Below are 15,160 nucleotides of genomic sequence, written 5' to 3' on the forward strand. Positions count from 1 at the left end.
AAAAGAATTTTTGAAACAAACTTGGTATTCATTTTACAAATAGACTTTAGAGTCAAGAATATTAATGTGGAGAAACCACTTTCTTCAGAAAAACTGCAGTTGAACTTGAGGTTACAGGAAGGAGTGCCTACATTCTAATTTTTAAGTATCACATTTCCTCAACTGAAAAATGGAATAAAATGTAAGATGCTTTATAGGAAAAAAAGTGTTTATGTGTATAACATATATGCATATATATGTATATGTTTGTATATGGCATTAAGTGTATTAAAGGGATGCCTTAAAACTGAAATTACATAACTTCTGTAAGTTCCATTCAATAAAATTCTGAAATAAAGATACTACATTACATAAAATTCCAAAATAAAGATGCTAAAGCAGTTTTTATTTTCTTGATAAGAAATGAAAGATTCTTCATTAACATCATAAGGTTTCTTCACTAACATAGTGCATGTAATAACAATGAAAGTATTAGATTAGAGCACTTTATAATACTGTTGTATCCAAGCATATGTATTGTAAACTATTCTTTTGCCTTATGGAATATAAAAAATACAATTTTCATTCATATGTTAAGGTTTACGATATGAACGTATTTAAGCTTCAAATGTGCATTAGGGTCTGGTAGAACTTCCCAGTTTTCCAGTAAATGCTAATACATTTTATTTTAAACATTGCGAAATAATAGTAAGAAGACAAAATAATACTGTAGTCTTACCTTATAGAAGTACTCTACACTGACTGCCCCTAGCATTTTTTCATGTCTAAAATGATGAGCTTTTACGTTACTCTACACATATCCAAAATTATATTTAAAACAAAAGTTTTGCATGAATAGCTTTGAATGATTGGAAAATCCCTATTCACCTATTCCATAAAATGATCATATAATTGCCAAGCAAATCTACTTCGGTGATATCCTTCTGTTCTAAGCTCCAGCTAGTTGTACTTGGTTCCCATTGCTTTATTATCTTTATTATATAACTGGGCTTTGGAATACTCAGCCTTTTAAGGAAATTATTGTATATTTTTATGCCCATGGGGTAATCATGTAGAGGAAGCACAGGATAGTAACTTGAACATCTTTAGTTTTATATATTAAGCATCTATTCCAGATAACTGGCTTATGGGGATTCTCTCCTGGACTCCATTGTCTCCCTGCACAGTCCCCACCCCATCTAAATCTAGCCTCCATTTGACCTGCTAAACCTGCCTTCTCTACTTAACATCTTTAGTGACTCCTATCACTTTCTAAGGAAAAGCTCTATCTTCTATATGTGGCAAGGATACCTCCAAGATGCCTGGTCCTTGTTTACCAGCCCAGTTACATCTTTCTTTACTTCCTACCTAGCACATAAATGCTTGAGAACTCATCTGAAACTTTAGGGCATCATAATCACCCATAAGACATGTTAAAATGCAGATTGTTGGGCTTTACCCCTAGAATTTCTGATTCAATAGATTTAGAACGAGGCCTGAAAATTTACCTAAGCTTCCAGGTGCTGCTGAGGCACCTGGTACTGGGATCATTTTTGTGAACCACTGTTCTAGAAACATGCAACTGTTATTAATGCCCTCCTCCTTCCTATAAGATACACCATTATATTTCTTTGTCTTATCTAGAACAACTTTTCTCCACTGTGTAACTCCTACTTTTCCTTCAAGCCCAGCTTGGGAAATATTGGTTTCATCATCTGTAAAAATTGAGTTAATAATACCTACCTCATAGGTTTGTTATGAGATAATAGATAAAAATCAGTCAGCCCAGAGCTTAACACTAAGTATTAAGAATATCAGCTGTATTATTTTTAGTACTATTAATTGCTTCTTTCTCCAAAATTTTTTCCTGAATGTTGAACAAGAATCAATGTTTCTGGGTAAATTGTTTTCTTTTTCTTGTGTATTGAAGTCAAACAACTTACTCCAGTATGCGGAAAATATCAGTGTATTGCCTTCTTCCTCTAATAGGTACACATTTACTGAAAACAGTGATTGTCTTATTTATCTTTGGGCCAGAAGCACCGAGAACAGTGGTGGAGTACAGAAGGCAGGCAGTACTTGTTAGGTGGAATGCTGGGAGAAGAAAAGGAGTCCAGACTATCCCATTCCTCTATCCTCCTTAAAAAAAAAAAAAAAAACTTAAAAGAAGTATTTGTGTGTTTGCTCTTGGTCTTTTTTTTCTTTTCGTTTCTCATTTTCTTTCTCTTCTAACTCACTTTTATTATTCAACGCTCTCCAGCCTGGCTTCATACCAATTGGTTTTCTCAAAGCCGCCAATGACTTTCATGCTGTGAAATTCAATGGCCACTTTTTTGTCTGTGTCTTACTTAACTTTGCTTAACAGATGTTACTACCCTCTTCTTCTTTAAAAAGGTCCTCTTGAAAATTCATTGCATTAACCTATTATGATTTTCATCCTAATTCTCTGAAAGTTCCTTTTTATTCCCGTTTGCTGGGGCCTCCTCCATCGGAGTGGCTCCAGCACTGGTCCGAAGCTCTGTTCTCTTCTCTATTTCTGTACCTACAAAGAATATTTGACTTGGGGGAAAAAAAAATGACCTCCCTAAATGATCTCATTCTGATCCATTTCTTTTAAATGTTACATCTCCATTTGGATGTCTGGAAGGCTTATCAAACTAAACATGCCCCGTCAGAGCTCTTGATCCTCCCTCTACACACCTCACTCGGCTTCTAACACCTCAGATAACAGCACCACCATCCGCCAAAAGCAAGAGTCATTCTTGACTCCTGTCTTTCCCTCTCATATGCATACAATCCATCAGCAAGTCTTATTATTTCTTATTTCAAAATATTTAGTGTACATTAAATCTATTTCTTCCCATTTCCATTACCAGTACCCTTAATTGCTTACCTGTATTTTTAAATGGTCTCAACTAGGCTTGCTCTTGCTTTCCTACAATTTATGCTGCCCAACCTAAAATCAAGTCATTTTCCTGCTTGAACCCTACCATAGCTTCCTAGTTCACTTTGAATAACATACCAACTCTTTAATATGATCAAGCCTTTGCCTACCTTTATAAGTGCACCTTATTCTACTCTCCTCTTCATTCATTAATCTCTCTCTCCATGTTAGCCTTCTTTCTCTTCCTAGACATGACCAACTTCTTCCCACTTCTGTGCGGAATGCAGAACTCTGTATAATTGACTCATTTTTATTATTTAGGACTTATCTTCCTGCTATTTCCTCAGCAAACTTCTCTGACCACTGCTTCTAAAGCAGCTCATCACCTGTCACATGGGTGGGATCCTTAGACATGGGTGGAAATCACTATCCCCCAAAGGGCTTGTTAAACCACAGATTGCTGGGGCCCATTCTCAGTATTTCTGGCTCAGTAAGTTTGACAGAAGATCCAAGAATTTGCATTCTTTCATATTCCCGGGTTGTGTGATGCTTGTAAGAGGCTCACAATTTGAGAACTTCTGCTTAGTACGTTACCTCTTTTGCTCCTTTATCACATTTATTGCAATCTGAAAATAACTTATTTGAATAGAAATAGTGTCTAAAAATGAGATAACTAATCTATCTTATTTGTAACTTACACCCAGCAGTCCCTGGCACTAATATTTTGAGCAAAATTGATAATCCCAATTTTCTTACTTGGAGTAACTAAGGTCTGTGGCATGATGTCACAAATTGGAGATGGAGAAAAGTGGATAAAATAGTTTTACAGAAAAGAGAAATTCAATTTGGAGTTTGTTAATTTGGCTTCTCTGTAAAACATCTCCATGAAAATATCCAGAAGGTAGGGAGTATTCAATATAAACCTTCTCAGAGAGATTGAGGTGAAGATGTAGATTTTAGTGTCTTTGTTTAAAAACAATAAAGAATTGTATTGACAGGAAGTGGCCTCTCTTCAGTTTGATATTGTCACAGTCTTGGTTTATTCCCTTTTACTTCCAATCTGGTCATTAATTAAATCTTTTGATTGGCTTGAGGTGGGGGAGCAGAACTGGGTTTGTGTTATTTTATCCTAAATAAGCTCTCTAGTTTTCTAGGGAAAAACAACCTAAAATAAAAACAGTGCTCATGAGACATGATAAACAAAGGTAAACTTAACTCTGAAGAATTTTTTAAGAGCAAAGTCCTCACTTTCTATTGGAAGAATGTTTTCACTTGCAAATTGTTGTTTTTTTAAGTATTTCAATACCCCATATTCATGAATGAAGGGCTTTTTATAATCATTTCTTATTCTTTATAGTACATTATTATTCCAGTTGTATAAACCTGGAAACTGGGATCATACTTATATAGCAGAAATAAATGAGATGTGTTATAGAAACATGGGTGAATTCCTTTTTAATTATCTGACTATAATGCAGCTAAGAAGTTGCCATTTTTTAACATGCACATACATATGCAATGCGCAGGGACTAGTAAATGTGTTGATATGAATATCCAATTAACTCACTAATTACCAAAAATAATCACCATCAATATCCATCAACCAGGTTTTTGACTTGGGGAAAAATACTATTTGGCTTATTGTCTATACTTTGTGTACTACTGACCATTTAGTTGAAATTTCATACTGTATAAATGTAGATGTGAGAAATTACCCAGCAGAAGTTAATTGTTCTTTAAGAAGTTACTTTACACATATGTCCAAATACTGGATATATATGTTTGACTTTGCTTTTACCATACTTGTACAAGGGATGTGAGCAGATCTAATTATAGCAATTACAGAAATACATTTATTACATAATCTTGAGAGTAACAAATGTAACTCATTTAGCACAGACAAGATTTTGAGAAGGAATAGAGCATTACCTGAGGTTGCTCTCAACTGCTGTTCTGTAAGATCATCCTCACAGGTCCTGGCTCCCAAAGAGGCAGTTTCTGCAGAGGACACCAGAGTGGAAGGTAATCAGCATACTATGTCCAGCACTGCAGTCATAGACAGTATCACAAGAACCCCAAATATGGCTTCCAACAAGATAAGCATCAGGTAGAGCTCAGGTGAGACTTTGGCACACCTTATAACCTAGTGAGCAGTGGTTAGCAAAGTGAGTCTGGGGAGTAGTAAGCTTAGATCTACTTCTGATAAGTAGCACACAACAAATACAATGTAGACAACATGTGACAGGAAGAAGATTCATTCTGATTTTTACCTCTTGGATATGTGGCCAGGTCTACATTATAGGATTATGTGTTATAATGACAACTGCACATTCCACAAATTATGAGCATACTTTTACTTCTCTGTCATGGTAGCAAAACAAAAACAAAACCAAAAAACAAACAAACAGAAAAAGCACAATATTTGATAGCTGATGTGAGAAACCAAAGCAAAAAACAAGCACTTGAAGAAAGCTGAAGAATATGCCCAAATCATCAGTAAATCCACATTTTTATTCTGATCTTCTATTTCAGCTCCTAAGCAGAAGTGCTAAAAATGTCTTGGTGTGCTAAACTCAATCCCAAACACAAATCATTATTTTCATCTAATTGCACAATTCCTTTGTGTTCCCTGTTGTAGGGAAATCTATTAAAAAAACGTAGACCTCAGAAATCACCTTCAACAGCTCATTCTTTCTCCACCCGGAGTCATCACATGCTGTTGACTCCATTTTATAGTGTCTCTTGTCACATGTGTTTCTCTAGTTCCCTGTCATCTTCTCTTCCCTGACAACTTCAATACCCACCACAAGAGTCTCCCTGCCTTGAGTCCCTTGTCTTTCCAATCTGATCTGCCACAGTATCTCCAGAGCTATCTTTCAAGAATACAAAACGCCTTGAGTGCAAACCATGGCCCTCCCACTTTCTAGGTATGGTACCTTAGGTATATTAGGTAACCTCTCTAAGCTTCAATTCCCATCTTCACATAAATAATCAACAACTGTATGAGAAAATAATACAAATAAAGGTACAACTTGATGTGGTCTTCAAAGTGAGAAAAAGGCCAGATCTTATTGAAAGGTTGAAAAGTTGTCACACCATTCTTACACTGCCGATGAGATTCATGTTCATCTAATATTTCTAGGCAATAGCATCTCTGGTTCTTTCCAAAGGCTTTAATTAAACAAATAATTACTCTTGACAACAGAAGTGCACACCAAGGCACTATTATTGCATTTACTGATTGTTTTCGTGCTATGTACAAAAGATTTTGTGACAATCTATTTAAAACCGTGCAATTATAATAAACACTCAGTGCCCTCTCCACCCAACAACAGAAAACATTGTTTTCTTGTAAATATATCTTAAATCAGTCTTGGAAGGAAGAATTTATCCTCAGTCTTGCTTATAAATCCAGAAATAACTTCCGTATTGATCACAGTATTGATGTCCATCCAATATTTCTTTCACAAAGCCCACCTTGGTCCTCCTGGAAGCCTCTCGTGTTGGTCAATGCTGTTCTTTTTACTTTTTGGCTGTCTTTTTGTTCCTCTCCTGTTAAACTCTTATTCTTCCCTGAAAACCCAAAGCAAGTGTCACTTCCACTGTGTTCCCATAACGATTAACTTATAAGTATGTTTTGCACTTACCATGATGTATAATTTTGTACATGATTTGTGCACATTCCCCCAATAAACTGGGAGTTCCTCAAGAACTTTCATCCTCATAGATTCTCAGCTAATGACAGAGTGAGGCATATCAAAGTCACCTAGGACATTTTTATTCAAAATACTTGTCTACACTCTATATCCTGAAACAAATGAATCTCAAGATGAGGATTTTATAAAAGCTTCCCAGGGCCTCAAGACTAAATACACAGCTCTTTCAGTTACTCCAAACACAGATATTAATTCCTGTTACATAAACAGATCTTTCTCAATTTTTGATGGGGTTACATCCTGATAAATCCATGGGAGGTTACATTATAAGTTGAAGATGCAATTAATACACCTACCCTACTGAACATCATAGCTTAGCTTACTTTACCTTAATGTGCTCACTACACTTAAACAAGAGCCTACAGTTGGGCAAAATCATCCACCACAAAGTCTATTTTATAATAAAGTGTTGATTATCTCATGTAATTTATTGAATGCTGTCCTGAAAGTGAAAAATAGAATGGTTGTATGGGTACAGGATGGTTCTAAGTGTAACAGTTGTTTACCCTCTGACAGAGTGGCTTGCTGGGAGCTGTGGCCCCCTGTCCAGCATCACGAGAGAGGATCAAACTGCATATCGCTTGCCTGGGAAAAGATCAACATTCAAAATTTCAACTAGTTTCTACCAAATGCTTATTGCTTTGGCGCCACTGTAAAGTTGAAACATTGAAAGTATAACCATTATAAGTGGGGAGACCATCTGTCTAAGTGTGTGTGTACATGTGTGTATAGGATGATTTCTAGGAAAAAAGAACATACTATCAAAGAATCCTCACCATTCTATGCACATACACACACACACACACACACACACACACACACACACACACACACACACAATTTCAATTTATCAAAGAGACTTTTTCAAATAGATATCAGTAGTACCTCAGTGAATTTGACCAAATGACTGCTACTCCTTTAAGATTCCTGAAAATACAGATTTTATATATGAAAACTTACTGAGTTTGTAGTTCTACCAGCTGCTGTGATACACTGTGTAAAAACCTCACAAATAAAATCATGAGTAAAATCACAAGGCAATTATCAATCCATATTTTACAAATCAGGAGGCTGAGGCTTAAAGAGGTTAAGGTAACTTGCCCTGGGTCTCCAAATTTTAAACAGAGAGCCTGGGCTGAAACTCAGGTCAGCCTGGTACAAGTCTACAAGATTTCAGGTATGTCCAATTATAATACCACAGTATTAAGGGTCCTATATAGATTTTCCTAGTTTTATAATAGAAGGCCAGAAACCAAGTGGGAGAAAGAAAGAAAGCAACTTTTCACTAGTCTTGTGAAGATTCTGTTTCATAAAACATTTACATTCCTTGCATATATACTGTAACAAAATCGTAACTTGGTGCCATATTGAAATCACTTCATTTGAAAGTGACTTAAGGAAATGAAAACATGTCAAAACCAGAAACTGTTATTTAATCTCACAAATTAGGTCACATGGTACTTGGAAACTGCTCTGGTTAGAGTGGTTGGTACAAGTAGTTTTTCATGTGCCACATAATTTTTTTTAGACCTTCAACACATTGCCCCCTTTATACAAATGATATAAATGTTTTAATAAAGTAACTTTTAACTCATTAAATGAACTGGTTAATCTAGACCTTTCTGTCTGAGTTAAATGAATGTTTAAAACCTATTAATGATACATAGCATCTTTCAATATTTCACTTTAATAACTACTCTGTAATAATAAATCTGACATCTGTTAACACTATCCATCTCTTTTGCTAGTGATTTAATTAGATTACTAATTTGTGTTCTCTAGCACCTGACTTTTCTTGTTGAATACTACTTAAAGATAATACCACTGACAATTTATCTAGTATTCTAGACTATTCTGCCAATTTGGTGATGATCACACATTTGAAAATGGTACCAAATTACTCTATTTTTGTTAACACAATATGAGAGTAATCGGCTGCATTTTCTGTGGAATAGGGTATTGATCATCACAATCACCACCATCAAGAACAGCATTTTATACAGTATTTGCTCTATGCCAGGCACTGGCTGATGCCATTCATGGAGTTAGGACAGCCCTAGCAAGTGGTGGAGCCATGATTTGAACCCATGAAGTTTTATTTCAGGGATAGTTCTCTCAACCACAGTTATTTACTGAGCCATATGTTTAAAATCTTAAAAGTAGCTTTCCTTTTGATTCTGCAGTTATTTCTCATGTTCATTTTCTCATTTTGGCTTAATTCTGCTCACCACCTATTCCTGTAGCCTAACCCAAACGGTTACATCTCCAAAGATAATGATTAAAATCTAAAATTTTAGGGTCCCCATTCCCTATAACTGTGAGAATGGAGGCTCTCACAGCGCTCTCCCATTTCCTCACACTGCCATACTTACTTACAAGCTTATCCATCTCATTCCTCCTTTTCACCTTTCTTTTCTCTTATATGAATAATTATTCTGGTAAGTGAACTGGTGACTTTCAGGTATTTAATCTTAGCTTAAAAATCATCAAGTTTTCATCTGTCAAATCTTTTTTTTTTCCTACTAAATGGGATAACATTTTTTTAAATATTATAATCAATACAAATCTAATGATCAAGGAAAATCTGGATTTTTTTCAATTTTTTAATCTTTATGTAGCAGACAGAATTCTAAGTTTAAGAATGTTTGTTGTGATTTGAGAATAACTCCAATCTGCACTTGATGATCGGAACAGCCATGTGCTTTTCATATTCTTATTAGCAAAATTTGGGAAGCATTTGGCACAAGTTCAGTGGAAACTGGAATTTTAAAAACAGTGGGTGAATATTTAAGCTTCCAAGTAGAATGCTAAGACAGTATTGCTACAAAACTTGCACATCTCACTCCTTCCCACTGATTCCTTAATGCATAAATAATAAAGTGTATCACTATTTTCAGCAAAATGTTTAGCACATAAAATGAGATATGTACCACCAAACAGAATAAATATTAAGTCAACTGGCCTAAAGTAATGAAGAGAAAGAAAACATATTCTGCAGTCCTAGGTGATATTTTGAGTTCCACTTTATTCTCATCCACTTAAAAAAAAAGATGAGCCCATTCTTAGTTTTTAATTGGAGAATAAGACTAAATTCTAAAAGAGACTGCTCAAGTTTCAAAAGACCTAGCCTCTCTCCATTTCCCTTTTGAAACCCCTACCACTCTACCACAGTTAAGTGTAACTCATTGTAAAAGGATATTTTAGAGGCTCTGTGATTCAAAAGAGAATATATTTGAAGCGCTCTAATTTCAAAATAACAAGTGAACTGTTATTATGTATGGAAACCTGTTAGGTACTAAGCATGTCACATACATTTCCTTAATCCTCACAGTAAATCTATAATAGAAAAACTATTGCTTTTATGGAAGAGATGAGCAATCATAATTCAGACATTTTAAGTATATTTTTTTAATCCCCAAAGGCAACAGAATAGCAGAGGAAGGATTTGAACTGAGTCTGTCTGACCCCACAGCTCTGTATTTGCTCATGAACAGTGTTGCCTCCAGGCAGCCCCCAGGACTCCTGGGCTAGGTAGTCTAAAAACTGAATTTCCTACCTCCTAAGGAAACAGATACAACTCCTTCAAAGCAAATTCATCAAAACAAGGTCAATATTTAGAAGACCAGATCAAATCCACCATTACTATCTCGGTAGTTTACATTTTAGTAAATACATCTGAACTTGCTTGTGCATTGCCCAAGGGAAGCCTGTTTTCAGATGAAGCGAGTTTGCAATTAAAAATGGTTTCAAGTGGTCTTCTCCATCTTTTTCCTATGTGTATACAAAGAATGCTCTTCTGAAAAGATGAGCTACTCAACGTGCTACCAAATGGTTTTGAGTAACCAGGCAACATCATCTTTGTTGACCTCTGGTGTTTTCTCTTAAATCATTTCTTCTAGGAAGTAATAGATTGAAGTGTATTAGATGCTCCAGTGTTAATTATCTGAATGGGGATGGATTTGTAATTTTGTATTTTGTGGAAAAGTAAAGCTCCTTTGCTCTGTCTTGATTTCACCCAGAAGTTACTTTGATATGGGAAGGGAGTAGTGTCTCCTGGGGTCTCTAGGCCAGGAATGGTGACCACTCTTTTCTGCTTTGTGAATCATCTATGACCTCAGTGTAATGGGACCACAAAAGAATTTAATAAGTTCCTGATATCAATTAGTCTCAATAAATTACTCATACATCTTTAATGTCTCATATTTTAAAGTACTCTTACTGAAATATATATATATATATATATATATATGTATATATATATATATATTTTTTTTATTGAAGGGTAGTTGACAACAGTATTGCATTACATTAGTTTCAGGTGTACAACACAGTGATTCAACATTTATATACATGATAATTCTAGGTACCAGGTATTACCATACTAAGTTCTTACAATATTTTGACTATATTCCTTATGCTATACATTACATCCCGGTTACTTATTTATTTTACAATTGGAAGTGTGTTTATATATATATATATATATTTTGTGAAGGCATCTCTCATATTTATTGATCAAATAGTTGTTAACCACAATAAATTTCTGTATAGGGGGGTCAATACTCAATGCACAATCATTAATCCACCCCAAGCCTAATTTTTGTCAGTCTCCAATCTTCTGATGCATAACAAACAAATTCTTACATGGAGTACAAATTCTTACATAGTGAATAAGTTACATGGTGAACAGTGCAAGGGCAGTCATCACAGAAGCTTTCGGTTTTGTTCATGCATTATGAACTATACACAGTCAGTTCAAATATGAATATTCATTTGATTTTTAAACTTGATTTATATGTGAAATATTTTTTCTTAAATTGATTAATTCCTAATATGTTTCTCCATGTAAGATTTTCTTTCATTTTTGATTGTTTTGAGATGTAAAGACCAAATTTTTATTGTCATAACTTTGGGAAGACTCTCTGTTCCCATCTATCAACCAGTTCCCCAGTTGTGTACACCCAAATCCTTATAGCATTCACCAATCTCTCTTTATATTGTGCTAAAATAATTCTTATTCCTTAGCATATTGTGTTGGCTCTGCCAGGTTGCTCATCAACATTGGAAACACTTCTGGTCCACACACTGATCCCTACCTACATGGTAACGACCTTTGTTCATGAGCAACACTGGTTATGAGTTTCAATCCCTTGTTTTCTATCTCATAGCTAGTTTTTAATCCATGAAAACCTCTACTTTGTACTCCACAGTTACCAACTTTTCTGAATAGCCTCATACTAGGTCAAAAGCCTTTTGAAGTTATTTTTTGAAAATAGAAAAGACAAAATGTAGTAACCACATTGTTTTTTCATGTGAAACCTTCATAAGAGTATATATTAATAATGCCTTAATAAAAAATTTAAAAACAAAAACAAAAAACAGAAAAGACAATAAATGTTTACCCAGCAGTGCATCTTTACCACTATTTCCTCTACCTCTTTCAAAGACTTCTACAGGGGTATCATTTACTCTCAGGTAAGTTGCCTTTTTTTGTCTCAGTCATGTTATTTGGTTCTTGGAAGCTTCTATAACTTCTTTCACACTTTCTCCTCAAAGACTTCTGCCATGATTAGTGCCTCCCTCTAAGACTGTACTGTTTTTACATTACTACAACAATTATAGAGTTAAATCTGTTTCATAACTGTTTAAAAATGTTTTCTATAATCTCTAATGATTTCATAATTCCTTAAGTTTTATTTCAATCACATTCAATGAGTTACTTGGGCATACTTTGGAATTATTATCCATGAGACCCATCATTCATTCTTGCTGTGGAGAACCAAAGAAAGTAACCCTGTATTGAAATAATGGTCAATTTTGTTTTTAAACTATGTGAGATTCATCCTCTTTGCTTGAAATTTTGAGCAAGCAAAGATAAAAGGTGAGTCATTGGTGACATAAAAATTGCCCCCTTCTGCTATACCCATCTGGCCCTTAAACTTAAACTTGTTCAAAAAACTATTTCATTAAGAGAATATTGACTACTCCTATGTGTGTATTTGTGCTGAGAAAAAATACATGGACTCAAGAGCCAAATACACTGTGTTTGAATCCCAGCTCCACCACTTTCTAGCTATTTAATGGGCAAATTACTTAGCCTACCTGGATGCAAGATCCTATATGTGAAAGTAGAAACAAAAATACCCAGATTTCAGGGTGTAATATGGAGTAATGACTATAAAGTGTCTACTGCTGAATAAGTAGTAGTTGTACTCCAGCACCATTCTTCTCTGGCTTCGCGCCATCCTGTTGAATACAAGTTATTCAAAGAAAAGACTACTTCACTTTGGTATTATGGCTTTTAAGATTATATTTATGTGTAAAGTACTCTCTGTTCATCAGTCAAGTTTATGTTTTAGGCCTTTAAAATATCACTATTATTTGTATAGATATTTTGGAAATAGCAAACGTTAACAAGACTAAACATTGGTTTCTAAGCAACATAGTTAGAAAGTTTTTCTTAAATCCCTAAGCAAATTTTACATATGCTGCAATAAAAGTGGTGTGTGTACCAAGTTGTAAAAGCTGTTCAGTTCACATTGGTTGGGCCATTTACAAAAGTTAGTGAATTAGTTGGACTCTAAAGGACTGGTACTGAAACAGAAGTCAGCCCTAAGTTTTTTCTTGCAAGAGAAGGATCCTCTCCTCCCTTACTCCAAACCCCTACAACTGGCCTTCTTTGAAAAGAAAATCTTAATAAGAAGTCGCAAACAACTTCAGAATATACAAATGTGGCAGTCTCCAAAACACTAAAGTCTCCGTTTATACACAAACATTGGATTTGACTCATTTTCTAGATCATTCCTTACACTGCAGTCACCTAAATCAGATGTCCTACTAAACACATCATCAAAGCACAAAACACTTGTTTTTTTCTCTAAAGAAATTCATAATGAACCAACAATAATACTTGGAGCTTTCATAAAAGCAATGCTGAATGGGAAATGTATGAATAGGAATTAAAACTCTGGCTTCAATCTGTGAAAATTCAAAACAGATCTATTAACATACTGGAGCAAGTCTTCTCATCTGTAAAGCGTGGATAAAATTATCTCTTGGGATTGCCACCAAGTCACTGTAAGGAAGAAATGTAAGTTGCTATTATCACCAGCTGCAGGTAATCATGCAAAACAAGGAAATACAATCTTTGTTCTACACTTTCTGAAATATTTAATGTGTTAGAAATGCTAACATGGAATGCACCACTACTACTTATAACAAACTATTCTAAACAATTCTATATATGGGAGAAATTATTGCTTCACATATGCAGGCTTATTTATCTTGTGAATTATATACGGCCATAAAAGAAAACCCTCAAATGACTAGATCAATTATTTTTATCAATACTAAATTGTTGAAATAAATTTACCATCAGCCTAAGAGACAGAAAAGTTTCCTTGGATTATCACTATTTGGAGTTTTCTACATTTCACCACATCAGTAAAGGGCAAATTTATATAGTCATATACCCCAAATTACACTTAGGAGAATTGACCTAGGCAATGATGGATACAAACATAAGTGAAATAAATCTGGAGAGGGAAAGTTAGTGAAAGTATGAATAGCCTTAGAAAAGGAAGATTAGAAAGGCTAAGTTGGAGCCAAGAGTGAAAAATGTACTTTTGGAACCCACTATGAATTTTCAAGACAATTCTTATGCATACCCATGAAGTGTTTATTTAATAAATCATTCATTAATGAGCAAACAGATTGATGAGATTTGGCACATTGCTTTCTTTGGACTGTATCAGCAGTAGAAAAAAATGGTTTCTGAGACATAGCCAATAATTTCTTTTTCTCCTTTGCCTGAATGCAAGTGTTGGCAAAGGGCCCCTTGGTCCTGGCACAGTGAGAGTTTTAAGCAGGGGGTGCCATGATCACATCTGCATCTTTGGGATACTGTGCAGAGGATGGGGTAGAGAAGGGGGAGTCTTGTTGTGAAAAAAATGGAGACTGGAACTTTCACTGTACTTCAATCTATTACTGTTTAGAAGAAATTATAGATAAAGAAGAACATTGATTCCACTGGAGAGAAAGGAATGTTAAAAAGTCCAAGATTGGGAAGAGAGAGAGATGAGCTCAATTTTGGACAAGAATTAGGGCAGAGTTGTTCAGTAAACATTTCAGTTGATGGAACTACATCTTGGATGAGAAATCTGAATTGAAAATATTTGGAAGGAGTAATAACCAATTTTTGTGAGTAAATGATACTTCTCAGGAAGAACATACAGAGCAGGGAAGATGAGGGCTGAGGACAGAACTCTGAGGAAGGAAAATTAACAAGTAAGAGGTCCTAAAGATTACTAAAAGATGTTATAGATAATACCAGAGAACAGAGAGGTAAGCATAGGATGCTTGAGTGGCTGGTGACACAGTGGCCAAGGGAAAGAATGTCTCCAGAAGTTCAAGGTTCACAAACGAAATCACAGACAAATTCAGTCAGGCACTGGTGATACTGGGAGAGGTGACAGTGGCTGGGACCAACGTGGCAGCAGAGGAACTCGCATGTATCCCAAAGGAGGAGGACGTAGGACTTGTCAATGGGTTTGACGAGGAAAGTGAGAGAGTGAGAAGCATC

The 15,160-nt window shown here is 35.2% G+C and overlaps 1 protein-coding gene across 7 annotated transcripts in view; it reads right to left on the reverse strand.

The window, feature by feature from the left end:
• ZFHX4 (zinc finger homeobox 4) overlaps window positions 1–15,160 on the reverse strand; it is a 173,423-nt gene that overhangs the window by 29,370 nt on the left and 128,893 nt on the right. For all 7 annotated transcript variants that reach the window (XM_036887490.2, XM_036887487.2, XM_036887489.2 and 4 more), the window contains exon 5: window positions 4,793–4,861. In XM_036887490.2, coding sequence (XP_036743385.2) covers window positions 4,793–4,861 — 69 coding nt within the window. The remainder of the gene's footprint in view (window positions 1–4,792; window positions 4,862–15,160) is intronic.

Source organism: Manis pentadactyla, chromosome 3, assembly GCF_030020395.1.
Source record: "Manis pentadactyla isolate mManPen7 chromosome 3, mManPen7.hap1, whole genome shotgun sequence".
In the NCBI taxonomy this organism is placed as follows: Eukaryota; Metazoa; Chordata; class Mammalia; order Pholidota; family Manidae; genus Manis; species Manis pentadactyla.